At 55.5% G+C, this 23,975-nt stretch overlaps 1 protein-coding gene across 1 annotated transcript in view; it reads right to left on the bottom strand.

Annotated features, from left to right (window-relative positions):
• The window catches only part of SDK1 (sidekick cell adhesion molecule 1), a 718,540-nt gene that overhangs the window by 171,018 nt on the left and 523,547 nt on the right, over positions 1-23,975 (bottom strand). Inside the window, exons 6-9 of the mRNA XM_068967809.1 lie at positions 13,188-13,299; positions 12,383-12,573; positions 4,665-4,748; positions 1,209-1,403 (exon numbers count right to left, since the gene is read on the bottom strand). Of these exons, the coding sequence (XP_068823910.1) occupies positions 1,209-1,403; positions 4,665-4,748; positions 12,383-12,573; positions 13,188-13,299 (582 nt within the window). The remainder of the gene's footprint in view (positions 1-1,208; positions 1,404-4,664; positions 4,749-12,382; positions 12,574-13,187; positions 13,300-23,975) is intronic.

Raw genomic sequence — 23,975 nt, 5'->3', positions numbered from 1 at the left:
GGTCTGCAGCCTCCACCCTGGGCCCAGTCCAGTCTGTCCCTGTTTCTGTAAATGAACTCCTGTGAACAGCCACGTCTGCTCAGACCTGTCTATGCTGCCTCCAGGTTACGACAGCAGAGGTGAGTGGGGGCAACAGAAACCGCCTCCCTCAAAACCAAAAGCAGTTACATCTGGCTTTGCACAGTCCCTACCCCGCCCATCCCGGCCCCCTGCTGCAGAACAGGGTTAAGTAATTCCATGCTCAGACACTCAGTCGTGTCTCATTCTTTGAGACCCCGTGGACCACAGCCCGCCAGGCTCCTTTGTCCATGGGATTCTCCAGGCAAGAACACTGGGGTGGGTTGCCCTTCCCTTCTCCAGGAGATCTTCCCAACCCAGGGATCAAACCCGTGTCTCTTGCGCCGTCTCCTGCACTGGTAGACGGGCTCCTCGCCACTGCTGCCACCTGGGACTCCCCAAGTAATCCTAATAGATCGAAACGCAGTCTCCAGCTTAGGGCCCCAATATTACTCTCACTGCTTGAAGTGATGCTGGGTTCCTAGACTCCACAACGGAGGGGAAATTTGACCCTGGGCAAGGTCAGAGGAAGTGACCCCTAGTTCAGCAAAACACTTGCATGAGTATCCCAGTATTGCAACAGTCTCTTCCGAGTCATCGCTGACAAGAGCCACTGGCCGTGCACGCACTGACCGTGATTTGATTTCCTGAACGGCCCCCGCACCTGGAGACATCAGCATTTTGCTTCCAGACAGGGCAAGCATGAGAATTCCATAATCACTAAACTCTACTTGTTTTAGAGGGAAAACAACTACGGGAGATTAAAGAGAAAACCCACAGACACCTTTATCTTACTTTTTCATAGTGCCAAAGTATTTCTGTTAATGGGATCATAAAAGAAACTCATGAAAGAACTATAATTGTTCAATAAAACTAAAATAAAGAATAAATATGGAAAAACAGGTAAAAAAAAGATCAAAAGAAGAAGATTAGGCATGAGCTGTCCACTTAGTCTTTCCAGTTCTGCCCAGAAAGACGGGGACTTTGCTTCTGCATCTCAACAGAGCAGCGTGTTCAAGTGCCCGGGGTGTGAGCACTCGGGCTGGACAGACATCCGTGTTCCCTGAGCATCCGTGGGGCAAGGGCAGGGACGCCGGGGCCTCAGGGCTGTCCAGGGGCCAGGCTCTGGGAGGCGTGGGGGCAGTACTCACTGGTGACGTCCAGGTAGGTGCGGGTCTGGGCCTCCCCACCCGCGTTGCTGGCCAGGCACTGGAAGATCCCCGAGTCCTCTGGACGCAGCTGCCGGACACGCAGGCCTCTGCCAGCTAGCACTTGGTACCGAGGGTTCTGGAGCTTGTTGATGGAGACAGCATCCTTAAACCACTGGAGGGCGGGAGGAGGGACCCCTGAGGAGAAGTGGAAATGGTCGGGCATTTAAAACTCACGAAATTTCAAGAACTGCCACGTGAGGACTGAGGCAAAACGGCTCCAAGGTATTTCACTGGGCATCTCCTCATCCCTCCAAGCACCTGGTCGGGTGGTGTTCTTATCTTCCATGCAGATGGGGAGGGGGCTGCAGACACTTCCAGCTCTTCCCACCGTCTGGCCCTGCCCTTATCCTACGGGTACGGCTGTGACTGACCTCAGACAGTGCTGGGAGGAAGGCCCCTGGCCCTGCGGTGACTGCCTCTGTCTCGTGGGGACTGGGGAAGGGTCACCAGGGTGGGAGACAGGTGCCCCCTCCAAGCTGTGCCATTGGCCAGGGCAGGTAACCCCTCTTCTTCCCACTTCCCTGGGACTCGGGAAGGAAGTGGTGTCCCCCCTCGAAGGTGACTGTGAAGATCGATTGCATCAGCACATAAGCTCCTCCCGGCGCCCGGCCCAGGGGGCGTGCTCACCGCACAGCCTGGGACTACAGCACCCTGTCTCAGGAATCGGGGTCACTGATCCACGTGCTGCTGATCCATGCACTGATCAGTCACATGAGCCAGTCACCGATCCATGCACAGGGGGCCTGGTGGACGACCTCAAGCAGCAAGCATGCAAGGTGTATCTGGTCCAGGTTGTGAATTCGGGAGACGTCACCGTGGCCCTGAGACCAGGCTGGTGCAGAGATGACGGGGTGTGGGGGGGATGGGTGAGCGGGTGGGCCAGCGTCAGATGGAGGCTCAAGGCCCAGCTGCCCCTCCTGGGTGCCCCCTCCTCATCTTGGTGATGTCACAGGGGAGGCCGAGACTCCCGAGCAGTGAGACTGGAGCTGCGCACGGCCTCGCCACCTGGAAGGAGGCTTAAGGTTGGGGTTCGCCAGGTGGGTGTACTCGGTGGACAAGGCCCCGGGGCAGACCCTGGGTTGTAAATGATGGGGCTCTCCTTGGCCCGAGAGCATGAGGACCTCTGTGGCTTGGCCCCCAAATGGGTGCGGTCAGTGCAGGTGACCAGGCGACCGGATGAAAATGCTCTATCCCTGGTGGCTTTGCCGCCTGGGACACACCAGGCCCTCCTCTCGGTTCCCTTAGACCCTTGGGGAACTGGCAAAGGGAAGACAGCTTCCCTGCTCCTTCCTCCTGAAGCCGAGAAGGCTCAGGCCACCCAAGAGGGCGGACCAGGGAGGCCGTCTGTGGAACAGACCGAGGCACTCGAGACGGGGTCCTGGGCTTCCCGGGCACAGTGCACTGGTTGTTGGAAAAATGCGGAAGCACCTGACTTATTTCTAGATCTTGGATCCTTCTGTGCCTCAGCTTCCCTAAATATAAAATGAACTTAAATAAAACATCTCGACACAATTCACGCTGAAAGGCACACTCGGATCTGTTCACTTATGATACTGTGCAGGTGTAAGACATCTTCTTTAATAAATAAAGCTAATATCGGGGGATATTTCAGGATAATGTATCCTCAGATTCTGTTCTTCGCCGTCATTATGCTTCCTGTCACTTTTCATTAAATCAGGAAATTAAAAAAAATTCATTTGAAGGTAAAAGCAACCACTTCATGTAAAGTCTCATAATAGCAATTACACGACGTACCTTTCATAAAGAACCACTTCGCATGCTGCTGTGGTTTCATTGTCAAAATTAAAAGAAAGCAGTAAATTATATGACAGCAACGCAATGTTGAAAGACCTGTTCAGTATGTACTTATAAGTCTGTACTTAACAAGCAGTTTACGCTGCAGAAATCGTGCAAGAAAAGCATCTTCTTGTCAAAGGGAGAGCCTAACATTGCCATTTATAGAAAAACAATTGTTAGTATACAGGGAACTAGGAATAGTTCTATTTGGGGGCAATTTATTGTCATAAACAGAAATCTTATCCCTGCAGTATGCAGACTGCTGTTTCTAAGGTAGAAGCACTCTAAATATTTTATAGTTTCACTTTCACAGAGTTGTTGGCCTTAAAAAACTGGTGTTTAGACAGAAGTGAGAATAATGGGGCCAAGGTAAGAAAAGATTTCCCCGGGACGTTCACAGGACCCCTCCTCTCCCCTCCTGGCGCCATCCCTGTGGGTCGAGCCGGTCACAGAGAAGGGCGCTGAGCGGGGCTGGACACAGCGCTCCGGGAGCTGCTGGGGCAGGGGCCGGAGCCCCCGAGGAACCAATTCCCCTGGGCTGGAGCTGCCTCTGCGGGAGGCTCGGTGGGTGCAGGGGCGGGGACTGGACGCCCGTGTCTACGCTGACCTTCCACGCCACCGAGGGGCACCCCCGCTCCCTCCCTGCAGGTCAGCCGTATCTGTTCAGGTCCGGGCCTAAGCACAGGCTAAGAAGAGCCGGGGGATGTGGGTTTGGATCCGGCCTGTCCGGGGATCTGAGAGCAGCGCCCTCGCCAGAGCCCAGGCGGTGACTTTACAACAGGGTCTCCTCCATCTCCCCGCCTCTGCGCTTGAGGGGGTGCTTTCCAGAAGATTCCCAGAACTGTTGGGAAACAGCCTCCAAGCTCTTAGAAGAAGAGCTGAAACCCTTAAGACGCACAGGTCTTAACGTCAAAGGTCCTTCTCGTTCCCTGATCCTCTCCAGGGCACTTGGGCGGTTTCGATTATGAAATCACCGCAGAAAGCCTGGCCCTGCTGGAGGCCTAGTGTGACCACATGTGTGCTGGACGTGGAAAAGGAGCAATGGCCAGTGAAGGGTCAAGGCAAGAGGTCAAATCACCCCCGTGACAGAAGAAAGGTCAGTCAAGAAGTTAGAATGATCTCTCTCCCCTCGGAGCGGACGTGGGCAGCAGCCCCCATCACCCTGGGGACGAGAAGGAATTTCCTGCCCCAAGTCTTGGGAGGCTCACTCTGGGGGAGTTGGAGCCTCTCAAGGGAGTCAGGAGGATAAGACTTGGCCCCTCTCTGTTGGGACGGATGCCGTTAAGGCTTCCTGGCTGTTCCTTTGGGTAAATATTCTTATCCCTGCTTTGCAGGCGAGGACACGAAAGCTAAGCAAGATCAAAGGCCTTCTCCAAGGTTGCATGTCCAGCAGCTGAGTTCTGCTCCAGGCGAAGCGTCTGTCTTCTCCCCTTCACAGCCCACTTGCCAGCGCTGCCCAGACGACGGCTCTGCCCTGGAGATGCCCTGTTGGTCCTCCACCGCGTGGAGGCGCCCCCCACAGCCTCTGTGTGCCCGCCCGCGGCTCCCCCACCCTCCATGGCTCGCCTGCACCGCCCCCCCACGGCTCCCCTCACTCACCCATGGCTTCACACACGATGTCCACGCTTTCTTCCACTTCCGCTAATATCCGACTCTTGGGTTCCACGGTAAAATAGGGTGGCTCTTTAAACAAGAAAAAAACCGAAACAGCCCCTAAGCCAAAGAGATATATTTCAGAAGACCCTTACAGCCTGAAAGAGTTTGAACTCCTTTTATAGAACTATTTTTGAAAACTTCATTAGCTACCTACCATCGTGCACACAAACTCAGGATTCAGTGAGCAGGGTCCAAAGGCAATTTACAGTCCAAGGTTTCAGAAAGCAAATTACTACTCAGGGCAATGGCTACTTTCCAGTTTATGTGTCTGAATCATGGAATATCTTAATTCACACTTTAGAACCTCACTATCCCATGAGGTTCATACAGGTTTATATTTACAGCACAGTATTTCATAGGCTAGTTTGCTTCAGTGTCTAAACTAAACAACAACTCATGAAATCTGTCAAATAAAGCACCACAGGCAGGTGCCCGGCCTGTATCAGGGAATGGGGCAGCCTATTAACGTATTTTTCAAAGTCTTAGCAGTTCTTCTCCAAAATATAGATTTAATACTTCAGTGGAAGGCAAAATCATAGTTAGGAGAAGAAAGGAAACGGGCCTCCCATCCATCCTCAGCAGCAAAGGAGACGCAACCACTTGCATATCTCCAGACACCCGGCCCGCCCGCCTGCGGCTGGAAGAACAGCAGAACAGCAGCAGTTGTATTAAACAATGAATTTACTTGGAGAGTAAATTGCGGTATTTTTCTTGGTTTATTTAGCAGGAATTCAACATTGGCATGGCCAAGTTTGTCGAGTATTAAGGTAGTAGTGTCTTCATTATCATGATAACCACGGCTGGTCATTCGCTTTCCTTGCGATAATTTCTGGGTACTGTCTTCCAGACAGGTTTGTTTCCAACTCTGATTGTGTGACTGTGGATACTATAGCTTGGCCTGCCTTCTGTACTGACTAAATCTTTAAATGGGGGGTACCTAAAGGAGGAAACAGAGAAATGAGAACTTCAGTGTTTCAGAGACATGATGAAGGAGGCAAGGCTGCAAGTCCCTCCCTGGAAGCAGGCAGGTGTCAGTCCTGCAATTACTGCGTCGCTCAGGCAGAAATGACCTGCTGGAAGCAGCCCATCTGGCCGAGGTCACGGCTGCAGATGGGGGTAGACTCTCCCCCTGGCTGTGTATGTGTAGACCAGGCCCCGAAGAATATTGCAGATTCCTGGTCAGCAGGCTGGTCTTCAACTACGCACACATGCACACTCACACACGCTCACTCACACACGCTCGCACACGCTCACTCACACATGCACACTCGCGCACACACACTCACATGCTCACTTGCGCATGCTCACTCGCACACGCTCACTCATGCACGCTCATGCACACTCACGCGTGCATGCTCACACACACACGCTCACACACGCACGCTCACACGCTCACTCGCACACGCACTCGCACACACACACTTGCACATGCTCACTCGCACACGAGCACTCACACACACTCACGCACGCTCACTCGCGCACGCACACACACACGCACTCACGCATGCTCACACATGCGCACTCACACACGCACTCACGCACACTCACTCGCGCACGCGCACTCAAGCACTCACACATGCACACTCACACACGCACACACTCGCTCACTCACACACGCACACTCGCGCACGCTCACTCACACACGCGCTCACACATGCACTCACACACGCTCACTCACACGCACACACATGCACTCACGCATGCTCACTCGCGCACACTCACACATGCTCACACACACACGCACACGCACACTCACACACGCTCACACATGCACTCACACGCTCACACACGCTCGCTCATGCACGCACACGCTCACTCGCACACATGCACACTCATGCACACACACACGCACGCTCGCACATGCACGCTCGCACTCACTCGCACATGCTCACTCGCACACGCACACTCGCACACGCTCACACGCACACTCACATGCTCACTCACACACACGCACTCACACACGCACACACACGCTCACACATGCTCACACACACTCACTCACACACGCTCACACGCACACACACGCTCACTCACACGCTCACTCACACATGCTCACACACACACACTCACACACGCATACTCACACACGCACACTCCACCACATCTCCTTCGTCGGTAGTGACGCCAGCAGCACTAACCACCCGGCAGCAGGAACAGACGACAGTCTAACGACCCGGCGGCTGCACCCTGCCCGGGCCCCGCAGTCATCATGGATGCTGACGTCAACTCCTACCCCTGTTGTCTGGCTACAGGGAGGTGAGGGGAAAGGAAAAGATCGAAGTTGAAACATCGGCATCTGCTGTGATTGACCACATTTTGCTTTGGGATCACCGGAGAGACCCACATAGCTGTGATAATAGAGAGAGCCCCCACGTCCTCTACTCGGTTTCCCGACAGCTCACAGGGCAGGGGGCAACTCGCGTGTTCGGCACCCACCCCTCCAGTCTTGCCTGTCTCCCGTGTGGTCCCGTGTGCGCGTGTACACCCATGTGCTCCTGTGTGCGTGTGTACGTGCGCACGCGTATGTATTTGGTCCCGTGCACTGTTGCAGCTCATATCGGTCTGCACCCACACCGCAGTCGAGATGCCGAATGAGTCGGCCCTCCACGCTGCCCTTCTGTGACCACGCACACCCATGCCCCACCGGGATCTCTGGTAACCCTCAACTGCTCTCTGTCTCTTTACTGCTGTCATTTCAAGAACGTTACACACGTGGAATCACACAGTACTGGCCGTGCGGAACTGGCTTTTCTCATTCAGCATCCCTTGAGGGTCTCCCGAGAGGAGTCACATTTTGACGGTAAAACCCCACACGTAAGATGCTCAGCACCCACGGGACCAGACGCCCAGAGGTGCAGACTGAAGGTGCTGACCGGCATGCCGAGTGGTGTCCTGGGGCTGCCCTCCCGGCTCTGCAGTGTCCGGGGCTCCCGGACGCTGGGGAGCAGCCCGCCTGGGCTCAGAGGCGAGGGGCCGTGATCACACAGTGGCCCGCGGCTGCCCAGGCTGGCCACAGGCCTGGCTCTAGGGCTGCAGGTGCCTGGCTAGGCCTCTCTGCTCCGAGCGCAGTTGCCCCTGCCTGGCCAGCGCCCTGGCGCCCGGCTCCGCGTGCTCTATGACCCCGAGGCTCCCTGGGCACGTCTGGGAGAGCGGCCTCCAGAGCTGGCCGAGCATGTCTCCTCTGCTGCCGAACCCCAGGCAGGGTTCAGAGGCTGAATCCAGGGAGGCCAGGTCTGCTCGCTCATTCCCTGATTCTCCTGCCTTTTCCAGAAAGCCTTCCAGGTGGCTGAACACATAAGGCTGCCACAGGCCTCAGAGCCTCCCGGCTTCCGACGGTCATCCCACCGTGCCCCGCCTCTGCCCATTATCTCCCCGCCCCATCCTCCAGCAGCCCTGCAGCGCTCGGAAGACTCTCCTCTCCACCCTCAGCTACTTGTCAGCTACGAGAACAGGCAGGGAGAGTACAGGGCACATCACCCAAGAGACGCTGAGGCGGGGAGAGTCTGCTCTGGACGAGGCAGCCTCGCCGTGCACTTCTCGGGGACAGTGCGTGCCCTAGCTCATCGGCAATAGCCCTGTTGCAGAAAGGGCGCCCTGCCAATGAAGGCTTGCACGCGACTTCTAAAAGCGGGTCACAGCCGCAGCCCGCAAAACTGGGGACCGAAACTAAACTGTCACCTCTTCCGAAGCCGTATGCAGACATCCAGAAAACGTTCCTGTCCTGTGGACACGGTGAGTTAGGCCGGCCGTGCAGATGGTCCCCGACCTCTGCCAGGGGCCACAGGCAGAGGGCCTGACCTTCCAATCAGCAGAAGCTCCTCAGAGATGGAGGCAGGGATGCCCCTGGGGAGCGCCCCGTGAGGAACCCTCCGGCTCTCCCGCCCCTGACGCTGGGCTTCGGCTTTTGCCCTCCCTGCACCCCTTGGCCTGAGCTGCAGGGCCCGTCCTGAGCAGGGCTCACTGCATGGCCCCGAGACACCCCCTCAGCCATCCTTCCCCCACCCCACCTCCAGAGCCACCATCTCAGGAAGCGGCAGAGCCCAGGGTGGGCCCTTGACTTGCTACCATCATCCACATGCTGATGCCTCTGTCCACTGGGGTGGGAAGGACGCCCCCCAAAGGTGTCCACCCCCAGTCACCGGTGCCCGAGAACAGGCTATACCGCATGGCAGCGGGGGTTCTGCCAATGTCATTGAGGTCATCGATCTAAAAATGGGGAGACGTTATATCCGCTGGGTGGACCCATCCTCATCACAGGAACCCTTAAAAGCAGAGAACCTTCTCTGGCTGGAAGCGAGAAGGTCTGCGGTGTGAGGACCCGGCCTGCTGCTGACTCTGAAGACGGAGGTGGCTGTGGCCAGGGATGCTGGCTGCCTCCAGAATCCAAGAAGCTCGGAAGGAAACAAGGTCCAGTTCCACAGCCTCGTGAACGGAATCTGCCGGGAGGTGGACCCTCTCAGAGCTTCCGGACACAGCCCAGCCCAGCGCGGCCTTGGCTGCAGCCTTCGGAGGCCGGGAACTGGGAAGCGACACGTCTGTGTTAGTTTAAGGTGTTGAGTCTGTGATCCTTTCTCACCTGAGCAACACAGAGGCCGCCCACTCGCCCTAGTTCTTCCGCAGGGAATGTCTGACTCAAGTTGCTTCGCTGGAAAATTCAGACTCGATCTGCAGGGCCAGACCTGCTCCTTCTGCAGAGCCTCCCTGACCTCTGCGGGCTGCGTCTAAACCCCCTCACCTCGGCCACGTGCCCTGGGGGCCGATGACCCACATCTCTGTGCTGTACACAGACGGTGGTCTTCCTGCCATGCTGGATGCTGCTTCAAGGAAGAATGTGTCATTTCTGCGTTTTTTGGACTTCATATAATTTCCGAGACGACACTGAGAAACCCCTATCTGAGGAGATAGAGAGGAGATGATCACAGGCCTCAGGAGCCTAACGCTCCTTTAGGGATGGACATGCATCTTCCTGGTCTCCAAGTTCCCCCTCCTCCCCTCCAGGCCACACCGTGCTGGACGAACATGCTCCTGGGGGGTTAACTCCAGCAATTCCAACCTGTCACACGGCAGGCGCCCTGGCCCCTCGCACTGGACACCCTGGCCACAGACAGCTGGAGCACTGACCCCAGACAGTGGGCACCCTGACCCCACACACTGGACACCCTGACACCCAGACAGCGGGCACCCAGGCCCCAGACACTGGATACCCTGACACCCAGACAGCAGGCACCCAGGCCCCAGACAGTGGGCACCCTGACCCCACACACTGAACACCCTGGCCACAGATAGCAGGCAACCAGGCCACAGACAGCAGGAGCACTGACCCCAGACAGCGGGCACCCAGGGTCCCCTGACCCCACACATTGGACACCCTGACACCCAGACAGCGGGCACCCAGGCCCCAGACAGTGGGCACCCTGACCCCACACACTGGACACCCTGACACCCAGACAGCGGGCACAAAAGGAAATGGACCCTGCGGCAGGGCGGGTGGAGGAGAACGCGGATCGCCAAGCCCAGGAGGTCACCTTCCCCAGGAGAGCCGCGCCCATGACGCTGCTGTGGTCAGACCCCATATTCCTGCTTAAACCTCAGACGTGAAGCAGCCCAGGGGAGGAGCTGGCGGGCGGGGTGCGCAGCCACAGCTCGCCTGTCTGGTCTCACCGGTATGAAACAGAGCAACGGGGAGCCAGCCTGAGCCTGCTCCCTTTCATCGGCATGTTCATGGCGACGGCTGCCCACACGGTTCCCCCCGTGACAGTGCCACAGAGCCAGGCCCCGTGTTTCTCGAGGACCCCTCCCTCCACTGTCTCGGGGCTCGGGGCTGTAATCTCCCGAATCACTCTGAACTAGCTCTTCAGGGCCTTCCCAGGACTCAACCACAAAATCCCACCTGTCACAGCAAATTCTTATGAATAAAGGGGATTTAAATCAACATCATAGAGATGCAAGTTTGTCCGTGTATCTTAAAAGCTGGAATACGGACAGGTGGCAACTCGGAGAATACAGTAACAATCTGCTCTGGAATCCAGATGGAAATGCAGAACCAAGTTCCTGTGACTGATTTAAATATTTTTAAAAGGGAGTTACGACGGAAACAAATGTTCTAGTTCACAGGGAGATGAATTTCTTCTCTTGTTTAAATACTTTGGCCATCTGATGCAAAGAGCCGACTCATCAGAAAAGACCCCGATGCTGGGAAATATTGAAGGCAGGAGCAGAAGGGGACGACAGAGGATGAGACGGTTGGATGGCATCACCGACTCAATGGACATGAGTTCGTGCATGCTCTGGGAGACAGTGAAGGACAGGGAGGCCTGGCGTGCAGTCCATGGGGTCGCAAAGGGTCGTATGTGACTGAGTGACTGGACAATGACAACAGCAACCGTTCTAACGTGATACAGCCCCGTCTGCTGGAGACTTAATCGCCACAGACCCTAACTTGTGCTCTACCTGCGACGTGCTGCGCTCACACAGCTGGAGGTCACCCCCGGAAGAAGGGTCCCCCTCGGGAAACGGGGTGCAGGATGGACCGCTGTGAAGTGTGGATGAGGAAGGCAGCAGGGAGCCGGCCCGGCCGCCTGCTGTGGAATCTGACTCAGGCCTGCCTCGCCGACGCTTTACAATTCGTGAGTGTCTTTCAGAGCAGTGGGCAGGCTCGCATCACATGCATTTGACAGCCATTCTCGGGCCGTAGAGCCGCTTCCTCATGACTGGAAGGAACGTGGCACGGACTTCCTGTTACGCAGCATTTTTTCACTCTTGTTAATTTCTTGTGAAGACACAGGATTCTGTCCTTTCTTAGTTTGCAAAGAGGCAGACTGCAGGGTCTGTGATTAATGCGTCAGGAGTGACTGCTCTCAGAGGCTTTCTGCTCCTGAGAACTTTCCCTTCTCGTTCTCACCCGCCTTATCTTCCGAGGGAAGCAGGGGCTGTCCCGCCTGGGCCAACCCCGCGGGCACCGCTCATTGGCAGCGGCCACCACTCCTGGACAGGCCACTGCGACGGTGATCATAGCCATTGCGGGTCCTAACAGGGGCTTAAAACACGCGAGAACTACGGGCCCTGCCTCGTGATACAGTGCAATCTTTTCATAACCTGAAAACAGACGGAGGATCCCCTTAGTCGGCGTACCACGCACACCTCCTAAACACCAGCATTTCCCAGGGGTTAGAGCAGCCAGACCACGCCTAATCGTCTCGGTTTCAGGATGACACGTGGTCCTAGGACACCTCTCTGCTCTCACTTTTCAGTTTAACAAAAGGGAACATTCAAGACTCTTTGACTTTCTTCTGGGTCAGAAAGTAAAAAATATAATGGTAACAGATTAATCTCTGAACACTGATCAGACCAGACAAATGAGAGCTATAGGAAAGCCTCGTGGCAGAAAGACCAGCATCCGAAGGCGGTAAATACGCCAAAGACCTTGACACTCTATTTCCCAAGCTTTACGATTCAAAGTTTTCAGAACATTCCTCGGAAGTATTCAGAACATCAACTCTTTGGATTGAATGCGTTGATGTTCTTGGAAAAGAACAGGCTGAATCTGGGAGGCAAACTTCACCTCCATGTGCTGAGTTAAAAATAAAGTGAGTGGAATACAGGAGTTAACTATGCTGTTCTCCCAGACTGAGGTGTGGGGCCCCGCCCCGTCTGCGCCTTACCTATGATAGAAAGGAAGGCTTTGGCTCTGGCGGGCTCGAAAGCGCTGCCGGGCAGGGCCGCCTCACAGACGTACATCCCAGCGTCCGAGGAGGTCGGGTTGCTGATGGTGAGGCGCCTCCCGAAGCTGTGGAGCCCACTGGTGACCCTCATTCCGTTTCTCTTCCAGGTCACACTCAGCTCCTCGACGGGCCTGTGGAAACGAGGGGTGTTAGTGACGGTAACTGTGGATTGCGTAGGTGGCAATAATCATTCTACCAGGAACCATGGTGGGCTGAACGATGGACAGTTAAAAATCCATCCAGACACAGCTCTGCTCCCTTACGGCACCCGCGGATGATACATTCTGCTCAAGGGCTGCTGAGCAAGGATAGCTAATTGCGGCAGCAATGGGCCATAAGTGCTAACGGTTCCACTGGCTCCGGAAGAGAATGTGAAAGGAGCACCGCTGGGAGGCACGCTACATGGGAGGCCTGATCCCAGGGACTCGAGCGTGGGGCGGCCACTGACTGGGTGGAGAGCACCTAGGACGACAGAAGAAGGGGTCAACGCTTTCCTTTGCACTCAGAGGCCTCAGCTCCCCTCTGCTCCTCAGCCAGCATCTCAGAGGACACTCTCCGCCTGACCCACAGTGAAAGCGCCGACTTCTAGTATAAACGTTGCATCCAATATGGACGCTGCAGAGCAAGGCCTGGGAAAGGTCCGCGCGATCTTCCCTGATGCGCTGTGCCCGCGGCCGGGCTGCAGGACCACGGCTGCTGTTGCTGGGGGAGCGGGCCACGCCCGCCGGGGGGGCCAGCTGCGTACCTGGCGCTGGCGATGCACTCCAAGGTGGTCTCGCTGGACCCGGCCACCACACTCCTGTTGCTCGGGGGGACCACGATGACGGGGGCCATGGCTTCAGGCGTGCCAGCGTCTCCTGTGGCAGAGAAAGCGGAAGCCATGAAGGGGGCCTCTGGAGCACAGACGGGGCACCGATGGGAACGTGGAGTGAAGGGGGCACAGACGTGAACCTCATCGAGCCGCTCTCACAGGACAGCCTGCACCTCCGGGCCCGACCCAGCCCCAAGGAGCCCTTCCTGGGGTCCCGGTCAGGCGGTTTTGACCACAGGAGCCGGGGTTGGAGCCCACAGCCCATGAGCATACGTCCTGCCCAGAAGCCCTGGAAACTGAGAGCTCTCGCTGCCCCTCTGCCCAGCGTGCTCATGACGGCCTTCACACGGTCAAGCATGTTCCACTGCTGACCTTATTTATCAGTTAAAGACTTTGCTGATTGAGGTACCTGGTCTAGCCACTACTTTCAAATCCATCCAATTCCACAACTATTTCATGGGTCAGGCCCTCTCATGGGTATGTGTGTGGTTGGGAAGTGGCCACTCTCTTATGTGGGCCTGAATGTGACCCCGGAGCAAACACATCCCATGAACCACGCACTCAGTGCAATCCTTTCTGTCTGAAGTGTAAACACCCTGACTCCATCTCCGTTGTGTGAGTATCAAGCTATAAATAATTCAGCTCATCCCTCTGGTGACAAGGGAGAAAAAAACACGAGATGGTTTTGCAACTCTTTTCTCAAATATGTGTAATATCAAAATTAAACTACGCACAGTGCGCATTACTACTGTTTATCCAGGGAAAACGAAGACTGAGCAAACATTTCGAGAACAGGAATTTCAATAAAGGTGGAGACAGATGAGACTGGAAATAGAAAATAAGTGGACGTCATGGCAAATGCAAAATGCTTCCCAGAGGACCTGAGGCTGCAGAGACGCGCCGCCCGCGCGAGTGGCTGAGGGGCCCCCTGGTCAGTTCCACCGCGGGCAGTGCGGTCAGGGCCATGGAGAGAGGAGAGGCGAGGAAAGAGGACCGCCCTCTAGTCATAGCCCCACAGCGCTGAGTCCTGCTCTCACTGACTCACCGGGACAAGATGTTGGAATGGAAGGTTCGTGTGAATTAAAACAAACAAAAAAGCTTGCTGCAGGCAGAACCACCAAATCAATTTTCAACCTTCATATTGACTATGCTAACAGGAGGCTGCTCCCTGGACCCTCAGGCCTCCTGGAAAGCCCTGGGCAGCCTGCCCCTCCCCACAGCTGGCGCCCTGGGCAGGTGGCACCATGGGGCCCGCGGGGCTGCTGGTCAGATCTCCGCGTACAGACAGCGTTCGTGACAAAGGACAAGGGCTTGGGAACGCGGGTCACATGAGCAGCCTGCCTGTCATCTGTGAAAGTCGCTGATGAGGAGAAACAACCCAAGGAGCTAATATTTGCACACAGTCGCGTGACGTGAAGGAGAGCGGCAGGGCGCGGGGAGGTCGCCGAGCAAGGTGCTAATGTGGCCTTAATCACCGCTGGCCGGGCACCCGAGATGGCGCCTGTGCTCAGCACTTGTCCCACCAGCCCGGGGGGACGGTCCCCGGAGACTGGCTCCCGACTGCCCACCAGGTCGGTGGGCCAGCGGCCAGCCCACAGCCTCTGGGGATGGGTGAACTGGACATAGCTGGTACCCCCAGGAGGAAAAAGGAGGAAGCTGCTGGTAACGGGGATTCATATGGGATGGGGACTTCTGTTCACGTGGCTCTCACTGCCCCGGCGATGAAAGGAGCTCAAGGCCCCTCAGCTGTTGGGTCGGCAGGACAGGTCGCGTGAGCAGCTGCACTGGGGGCTGGGAGGTGTCAGTCCATCCTCAAACCTGTGTGAGCACGTGGATTAAACAGGACAGCAAAGAGAGACTTAAAGATGGAACAGCCCGCCGCACCCCCCAAATGTGAACTGTGTGGCCTGTCAACGGGCAGCCTGGCTTCCGTTGGGCGGGGAGCTCAGGGCTGCTCCCAGAGACCCTCGAACCCCAGCGCGCAGAGCTCTTCCTCGGGAGCCGTTCCCTCTCAGAAGGAAGTGGCTTCTCTCCTGTCTGTCTGTCGGCTCCCCTGTCCATCTGCACACAGTGGGAGGTAGGGAGCAGACTGTTCCAGACAGAAACCACGAACTGACCCCGTTTCTAGCTGTGTTAGCACCAGCCCCGAGGTGGCCGTGTCTGTCCTGGGTGTCCCCAGGCCGAGACCCCTCCCTGCCCCAAGGTCACTAGTCCTCCGTCCAGACGTTCTTCTCATCTTTCGTTCCCCAGCGGCTCCTTCTTGTCCCGTGGACCTAAGTCTGCTTCCCAGTGGGCTTCATCTTCTTTTTCAAGTGAGAGGAAGTCACAGATGTGTGTTCTTAACCCGCCAAGCTGACATTTCTACCATTTCCCCCCACCCAAATTCAATTCTTAGCAGAAAAGTGCAAAGACTATCTGGGCATTTTAAAAAGAATAAAATGACCTCTTCATGTCTGCTATTCCCACAGTATCTGAGATACAGTAAGTGCTCCACAGATACTCAACGATTGGTTAATTTTTCATAAATATTCTACAATAATGAGTCACTATTACCACTGCCAGGAAAATTACCTTCTCCTCCAGTGTTCTGCATTAAAAAACATGTTTAAAACACCAGATGCCAGTGTAGTGAGAATTATTTCCAAGAAAAATGAGAACAAAACGGGAAGCGGGAAGAGAAGTGTGTTTTGCCGAGCTCCCACACGGCCACCCAACTCCGCTACATGTTCACATCACAAATGTTGCCCCATTCAATCTAACAACAAGCTAGTAAGACGGCTATTAGCACCCCCTTTTATGGATGAGAAAATTGAGCCCCAAAGTCACGTGACTTCAGATGGCAGAAAATGGGTTTTAAACACGAATGTCTTCATCCTAAGTTCATAATCTTTCTTTTACATGACGCCGCCGCCTCTCAATAAAAACTTTGGTTGTGCTCAGTTAACCAAAAATTAAATTAACTGGAACGCTTCTTCCCCTGAGCATTTCCTTAATTGAGACTTTAGCATCTTCACTGAATGTCTCCCAGGCTGTGTAGGTGGTTGGGAGGTGGAGACACAGGCTCAAGAAGAGGGTTTCTGCCGAGGTCAGCAGCAGTGGGCACTGGGCAGCTTCAAAGGCAGAAAGGCAAATGCTTTGTAGTCCTGGGAAGAAAGGCTCCTGGCAGGGGGACCTGGGGCCCCATCTGAGCCGGCTTCCCCCACAGGAAACCCTCAGTCATCAGAGAGGCTGAGTGGAGAGAGCTGTCCAGGTTGCATTTAATTAAAAAGTACATTTAAAGAAGATTGAATCACTCAGACAGGGGAAAAAAAAAAGTTCAAAGTGTACCTGAACTGCTAAGCTGTGGGATTACTGCAGTTACAGCAGATGAAGGGCAGACGCCCTGATGCCCAGCAGTCAAGACTGTGCCCTCGGGGGATGGCCTAGTGGGGATGGACGCAAGCCACATCAGCCAGGGAGCCTGTGGGGAGGCGGGAGGTGCTGACCGAGAGCCTGAAGTGGGGAACCAGCCGCAGGCATCCAGACGCAAAGGCTCGGACTCTGGGGACTGGGCGGGGCACAGGAGGGCGCGGGAAGCCAGCCCGGTGACCCCACGAGCCCGTGGGAGATGGCCACGTTTGGACTGGGTGGTGGAGGTGTGACGGGAACTGGGATGTTCTCAAACAGAGCACATGCAGTGTGGGTGGACTGGACTGGGCACGATGGCAGGAGCGAGCTGGAAGAGGGCCCTGCCGGGTCTGAGAGGGCAGGGCCAGGTAAAGGCAGTGCGGGCGGTGAGCTGCCTCGGAGGCGGCAGGCCCGTCGGTCTCCAGGCTCGCTAGCAGCCTCTGGCTGTTCCTCCGTGCTTGGTCCCTGCCTCTCTGCTCCCAAGAGAGACATGCACTTGTCTTACCCACACAACCCGCTCTCAGAACAGCTGCCCATTCCTCAAAAAAATAAATAAATAAACAAATAAAATGAAAATGGACTACCGTACAACCCAGCAGTCCACTTCAGGGTGTACAGCTGACCCTTGAGCAATGCTGGGGTTATGGGTGCCAGGCTCTGGCAGGTGAAAATGCCCATGCAACCTATGGTCGGCCCTCTGTACTCACAGACCCTTCATATACACGGTCCCATACATGGTCCCTCCCCTCCAGATACAAGGCCCCTCTGCACACACAGTCCCACCGGATACGTGGTCCCTCCAGATACGTGGTCCCTCCAGATACGTGGTCCCTCCAGATACGTGGTCCCTCCAGATACGTGGTCCCTCCAGATACATGGTCCTTCTGTACAAGTGGTTCCACATCTGAGGCTTCAACCAAGACGGGGGCGGCGGGGGGGGGGGGGGTGCCACAAGGATCTCCTGTTGATGAACGCATCCAGGGCAACACAGCAAGTCCCCAGGCAGCAGCACCTAAAACCAGCAGGAAGCGGCCCCCTCGAGCCGGGGTGGCAGGCTCTCACCACCCGGCAGCGTCCTGACCTGTGGGGTGTCTACCCCCTGGGATGAGGAGGGCAGGTGTGCTGGTCGTCTTTGCACAAAACAGACGCCTGGGCTGCAGGAGCCCCGCTGTGGGTACTTGTTGAAGGAAGAACTAAGTCTCAGAACATGCTTGGTCATTATTATCAGGGCTTTATTGCTGAAGGGTGGTAACAGCAGTAGCGGCCTCTTATTTCTGGGGCACAGTGCCGGGCACTGTAAGCGTGGCGCTGGGGGGGTTGGGGTTTGCCTGCAGAGGTCAGTGGCGTCGAGGCGGCTTGGGTTTATGGAGGAAGAGAGTCGAGTCAGCAGAACTAGCAGGTTACTGTGGGGCCGGAAGAGCTGGGGTGGGGAGCGGGCAGCAGGGCAGGGCACGCGGCAGGACGTGGTGGGGCGAGTCCCTCCAGGGGACGAGGCAAGGCTGGGGCCAGGCCCCCGGAAGACGGCGAGGCGTTCACCAGGCAGACAAGGGGGCAGAGGCATTTCGGGAACGGAAGGTGGAAACTGGGCTGGCGTGTTTGGAAAACTAAGTGGTTCTTGAAGGTCGAGGGGAAGCCGGGGTCTGTGGGTGGCCTCAGGGGAGGCTGTCCATGGCAGGGGGCCGTCTACAGAGTCTGGGCTTCGTCCAGTAAGGAACTGAAGGACTCGGGGGAGGAAAGCCGCGGTGGAGACGGTAGGAGGCGAAAGGGAGGGGGGTGGGGGGAAGAGGAGGAGAACCTGGGCCTGTGCTCCCGCGGGTTCTGGCGTGAGAGGTCTGGGTGCAGGCGGAGCGTGCAGCAGGGTGAAAGCGTAGGAGCCAGGGCGGGCTGGGGCGACGGCATGTGCGTGTGAGGCGGGCGAGAGGGCACTGTGGGGGTCCACGGTGGGTCACCGGCACCAGATCGGGAGGCTGCCCCCCACCCCTCTCCGTGGTGAGAGCACGGGGTCAAGACCAGAGGACGGGCCTGGGCCTGGGACGGAGCCCAGTGCCTCCGTCTAGAAGGGCAGGCAGGGCAGCGCACGGGGGCCGGGGCGACAGGCGGCCAGGGCAGTGGAAGAAGGGCGAGAATGACGCCAGGAGACACAGGCTGTTGTTTCTTCCAAACGGACCGGAGTTCTCCCACAGACAATCAAGGCCATTTCTGCTCAGTTTCTGAAGATGAAGCTTTGCGTCTGCCTGGCAGAACAACTGCTAAGGAATGCGGGGCTATATATATATGAGCACAAATCCTGACCTCCACCAAGAAGCCTCTCGCTGTCCACAGAGCTCACCAGACACGCACAGCAGGAGCCCCTCTTCTGTTCAGTTGTGTAGCTCAGCTTCTGCTCCCCGGCCGCCTCCCACCATTCTCAACCGCTTTCTGGCAATAACAACACCACTTAATCGGTCAGTTTGTTATGATTCTTAACCTTCTTCCTTGCACAACTAGGTACATTGGTGCCCTTTTGGGAGATGGGTGAAACAGTTCCGAGCCATTTCACTTAAAGAAAATCGAGTGGCTTTTCTGCTCACCAATTGCTTTTGCAACCACATGGAGTCTGTCAGCTTTGTCTGCATTACTCAGATGGCCTGGCAAAGGGGTGAAGTGCCTTCCCGCACGCTGAAGCATCTAGCTGTGCGCGCCGCAGGGAGCCAGCGTCCTGCGAGCTTGAGTCCTGCGGAGCTGACCCCTCCAGGGCGCGTGGCTTTCAGGAGATGAGGAGACACATGTGTGTGTGCACATGCATGTGCGTGCATGTGTGTGTGCCCAGATGCTCAGTCGTGTCCGACTCCTTGCAACCCCATGGACTGTAGCCTGCTGGGCTCCTCTGTCCACGGGATTCTCCAGCAAAGGAAACTGGAGTGGGCTGCCACTTCCTTCTCCAGGGGATCATCCCAACCCAGGAATCAAACCCACGTCTCTTGCGTCTCCTGCACTGGCGGGCGGACTCTTTACCACTGGCGCCACCTGGGAAGCCCCATATATGTGCATATATATAATATATATGATCTCCAAGAACTCATGGAAATTATTATTATTATTATTTGTTAACATGTACTATAATAAATGGTGTACGTGCAGCAGGCAAACCAGGCCGTTGTCTCATATTCTAAGAGGTGAGTTTCTCAAGGCAGAACCTGGGCAGCTTTAAGATGCACTTTATTCTGAAAACTGAAATAAGCAGCATGAATTTTCTCCTGATTGGAAAAATCATCTTCACTAAATTGAATGTCCCTCCCACTGTTACTTGCCCCAGACTCACTTTCTAGTTTCTCCTCACCCAGCCCCGGAACAGGTGAGGGGGCTGTGTAAGTTTCTGGGTTGATAATCTGTTGCGTGTGGAGCTAAGAAAGCTTTCCTGTCCTCTCAAACACCGTGTACTCTCTCGACCAGTAGCCAGAACCCAGTCACAACCCTGCAGGCACTGGGCGGTGCAGTGGGGGGTGGACGGGGCTGTGTGGGGCTGGGGGCGTGTAGCGGGGGCACACCGCACTACGGAAGCGCTCCCTGCCCCCTCCGGATGAGTCTATACCAGCCGGCTCAGTTCTTGTTTACTGTCCAACGGCAGGAAGAGAGGAAAATGGGAGGACGCACAGCAGTACGCCCCGTTTACACCGTTATCTTTACATGCACTTCCATTGTTATCTCAGTACACTTCTGGACTTTTCTATTGACAAGAGACGATAAATAAAGTAATATGACAGCTTGACAAACAACCCAGCCCTTTCTTTTCTTCTCATTTATAACGTACTTGAGAACTGGCACATTTGGAAATGAATGGAACGTTACCAAGAATGTATTTTCATCGGCTTTTTACTAGGCAGAGAAAAATGAAGGCGTGAAAGGCAACTCTGCAGTAGGCTCATTCATTTATTTATTTATTTTGGGATAAGCCCAAAGTGGTAAACCGGAGAGCTGGAGTGTGGATTTAGGATCTGCGTGGTTGGACACCAGAGCGACCCACATTTCCAGGGACAACAGCTGATAACCTGCTTTTCATTTAAGTATATAAATGCAAAGCCTACTGCTTATTTGGAGAAGGAAATGGCAACCCACTCCAGTATCCTTGCCTGGAGAATCCCATGGACGGAGGAGCTTGGTGGGCTACAGTCCACGGGTCGCAAAGAGTCGGACACGACTGAGTGACTTCACTTCACTTTCACTGCTTAATAGGCTTCCCAGGTGGCGCCAGTGGTAAAGAATCTGTCTGCCAAAGCAGAAGACAAGAGACATGGGTCAGATCCCTGGATCAGGAAGCTCCCCTGGAGCAGGGCCGGGCAACCCACTCCAGTGTTCCCACGGAGAATCCCATGGCCAGGGGAGCCTGATGGGCCCCCGTCCATAGACACGACGGCAGGGCCCCAGCGCGCACTCGCTGCTTAATAGTAGAAGAAGCACTGTTGGTTTAGTCGCCCACAGCCCGTCAGGGCCCCCGTCCCTGGGACTTCCCAGGTAAGAATACTGGAGAGGTTTGCTATGCCCTTTTCCAGTGGATCTTCCCAACTCAGGGATCAAACCCAGGTCTCCTGCACTGGCAGGTGGATTCTTTAACACTGAACCACCAGCAGAGCCCAAAAGAAGCCCATCCGTGTGCAGCTCGGGGGCTAGAGGAGTAAGAGGCTATCTGCCACGGCTTAGCTCCATTTCCCGGATGGTGCTCTGAAATTATGGAGGGCGTCCCTAGGAGCAGTGGTAGGCCACTGTTAGCCTCTATGAGGCTTGAATAATCTTGTCAAACACGCAACCTGGGCGTGGAGCCGACCGGGGCAGTTGATCCCCATATAAGGCTATTAGCAAGGACGATGGGGAGCCACAGGGCCCTTTGGGGGGGCCTTCTGAAGCCTTGGCCTCTCCCACCACCCTCACCCCCAGAGCTGGAGGGGCTCCAAGGAAAAAGATTTTCTCAGAGCTCACACGAGACCCAAAGCACTTAGAGGCTGGCAGACCTCCAGGAAGAGCACTACAGCATGGAGCGACCCCCAGAGGAGGAGTCAGACCCACAGGGGATTTCTGCAATGACCGTGAGCCTGCCGTCTGGGTTAGGAGCAACACCGACAGGGCCTGTCCCCGGGGGCCGGGAGCTCTGACGGGGACGGGCCGGCCCTCCCTGCCACGCTCATCCCTGGGCCCCCACACCAGGGCACCCTCCACGAGCTGCACCAGTCTGTCTGTCTCTCCCCACGAGAGCACAGCCGGGAACACCGGCACCGCCCCGGCCACTCTCTCAGCACCTGGTGCCCAGCGGTGTCCAGTAGGCATCTGCTGACTGAACAGAGAGCAGGGCTCAGTTTCCCTGGCTCATCGGCCACATGCCAGGCGCTCTATGAATCGTCCCAGAGCCACCCTCACCCCCGACCTGAGTGCCATGCCCCCCAACAACCCTCCCCATTCCTGTCCCGCTAGCTGCACGGCTGCCTCCTGAACCCCCACCCATCTGCTGAGGTCAGGGAGCACGTCACCTCCTCCAGGAAGGCTTTTCGGGCTTCCCTCCCCAGGGTGGTGGGTTCACTGAGGCACCCACACTGGTGTCTCTCCCTTCTCTGTCTCCTGTGCCCACACTTCCGAGGGTCACCTCTCAGTAAACACCTGCACCCACATCTTCCCTGAGCACACATGCTCTGCTTCTGGGGAGCAGTGAGACGAATGCGTGCGTCCTTCAGAGGAGGGCATCTGTGAGGGCACACAGCTGCCCCGCCCCGTCAACGCCTGAAGGTGTGCGACCCGCATATGCCTCTGTCCTCCTCAGAGCCCCTAGAGCCCCTGGCAAACAGTGCCTAACAGGTGCTTGCCAAACGGAATCTGACTTTACAGTTTCCAAAGCAATATCAATATCTGTTCCTAAGACAATCAAATCTCATCCCAAGGCCAGCATCCGGCATGTAAGTTCTCGGAGAGAAGCACAGCTCTGCTCCTTGGATGTGCTTACGACTCTCGGCCAGGCTCAGATCCTGCTAAAATATCAGCTGTTCTTTACATAGCACGATTCACAAGCAGAATCTGTAACTAGAAAAGTGTCTGTGACAGATAAAACCCAGAACAAAGAAATGCAATCCTGAGTCCCTGGAGAAAACAGAAGATTATCTTAACAAACGCTGTAAGCACGTGAAAGAAAAACGGGGATAAATAAGAGAGAAAGGGGTCATGGTATGCTCACAGAATGTTATCTGGAAAAATCGCAACCCTGCCCCCTCCCCCCCCGCCACACTAAAATACAACGAGGATCTTTAGAGAACCGGACTAAATTGAAGTTATTTTCCCTTACTACAGATACCATTGTTCAACTCACAGACTAGAAATTATGGCAATTGAAGCTCCAGGTAAATTCATTGGCTAGTTATACAGACGCCTGCTCGGGAAGCTGTGCCGCTGGTGAACACTCCCCGGGCTGTTACTTTTTGAAGACTTCGCTTGATTGGAAGGACATAACACGGAAAGCGTTATATTTTATGCCTCCCCCCAGCCACGTGAAAACATCAAGAACTGAGGGGCCAATATTTTGAGAAACAGGTTTCTCAAGGTCTCAGCTCCTTCCCGGAAGGGGCACCCCACAGACCAACAGATGACCTTCTTTTCATTTTTCCGTATGAGACTAATGTCCTAAATAAAACCAGAGCTTCTCAAATTAGAAATCCAAAAACCAATAAAACCTCTCATTTACATATTTAGTGTTTCATAAAACTGAGATGCCGCGAGGTGGTTCCGCCCAGAATTGAAGGAACACTTCATCAATCATGCGGTGTTTCCTCATGCACTCCCAACTTAAACGCTAATGTTCATACAAACGTACTGAAGAACACTTCCTCTGCGGTGTTTTTAGGTAGTCAAGTTCTTATTTATTTCATCTCAGAAGAGAGCAAACTCGGAGGCAGAACGCCTTGTAGGCTCTCTATCCACCAGCGTAGAGCAACTGTGAGCGCTGAAAGCTCCAAAACAATGAAGAGTAAGTAAATGGTTTAATGAGCAGCTGTGTCCATCAGCCATATTCATTCCAAGCTGATTCTGGGAATAGAACCGTGTTCTGTCTTCTGACAGTAGGATCAAGGAGCAGTTCTCTCTGGAGGATGGAGGGAGGGCTTTAACCCAGCTCATCTCTGGGTGGGCCAGGCGGGGCTGTGCCCTCCACCTACGTGGTGTGGCTGACTGCTTGCCCTGCACCAGGGCAGGTTCTGGGCTCAGCCTCTTTGGAGAGTCATCATCCTGAGTGAGGATGAGATGGTTGGATGGCAACACCTACTCAGTGGACAGGAATCTGAACAGACTCTGGGGGAGCCCATGGGATGCAGCGGTCCATGGAGC

Source organism: Capricornis sumatraensis, chromosome 3 (genome assembly GCF_032405125.1).
Source record: "Capricornis sumatraensis isolate serow.1 chromosome 3, serow.2, whole genome shotgun sequence".
Taxonomy (NCBI): domain Eukaryota; kingdom Metazoa; phylum Chordata; class Mammalia; order Artiodactyla; family Bovidae; genus Capricornis; species Capricornis sumatraensis.
This window is presented reverse-complemented; position numbering and strand designations above follow the sequence as displayed.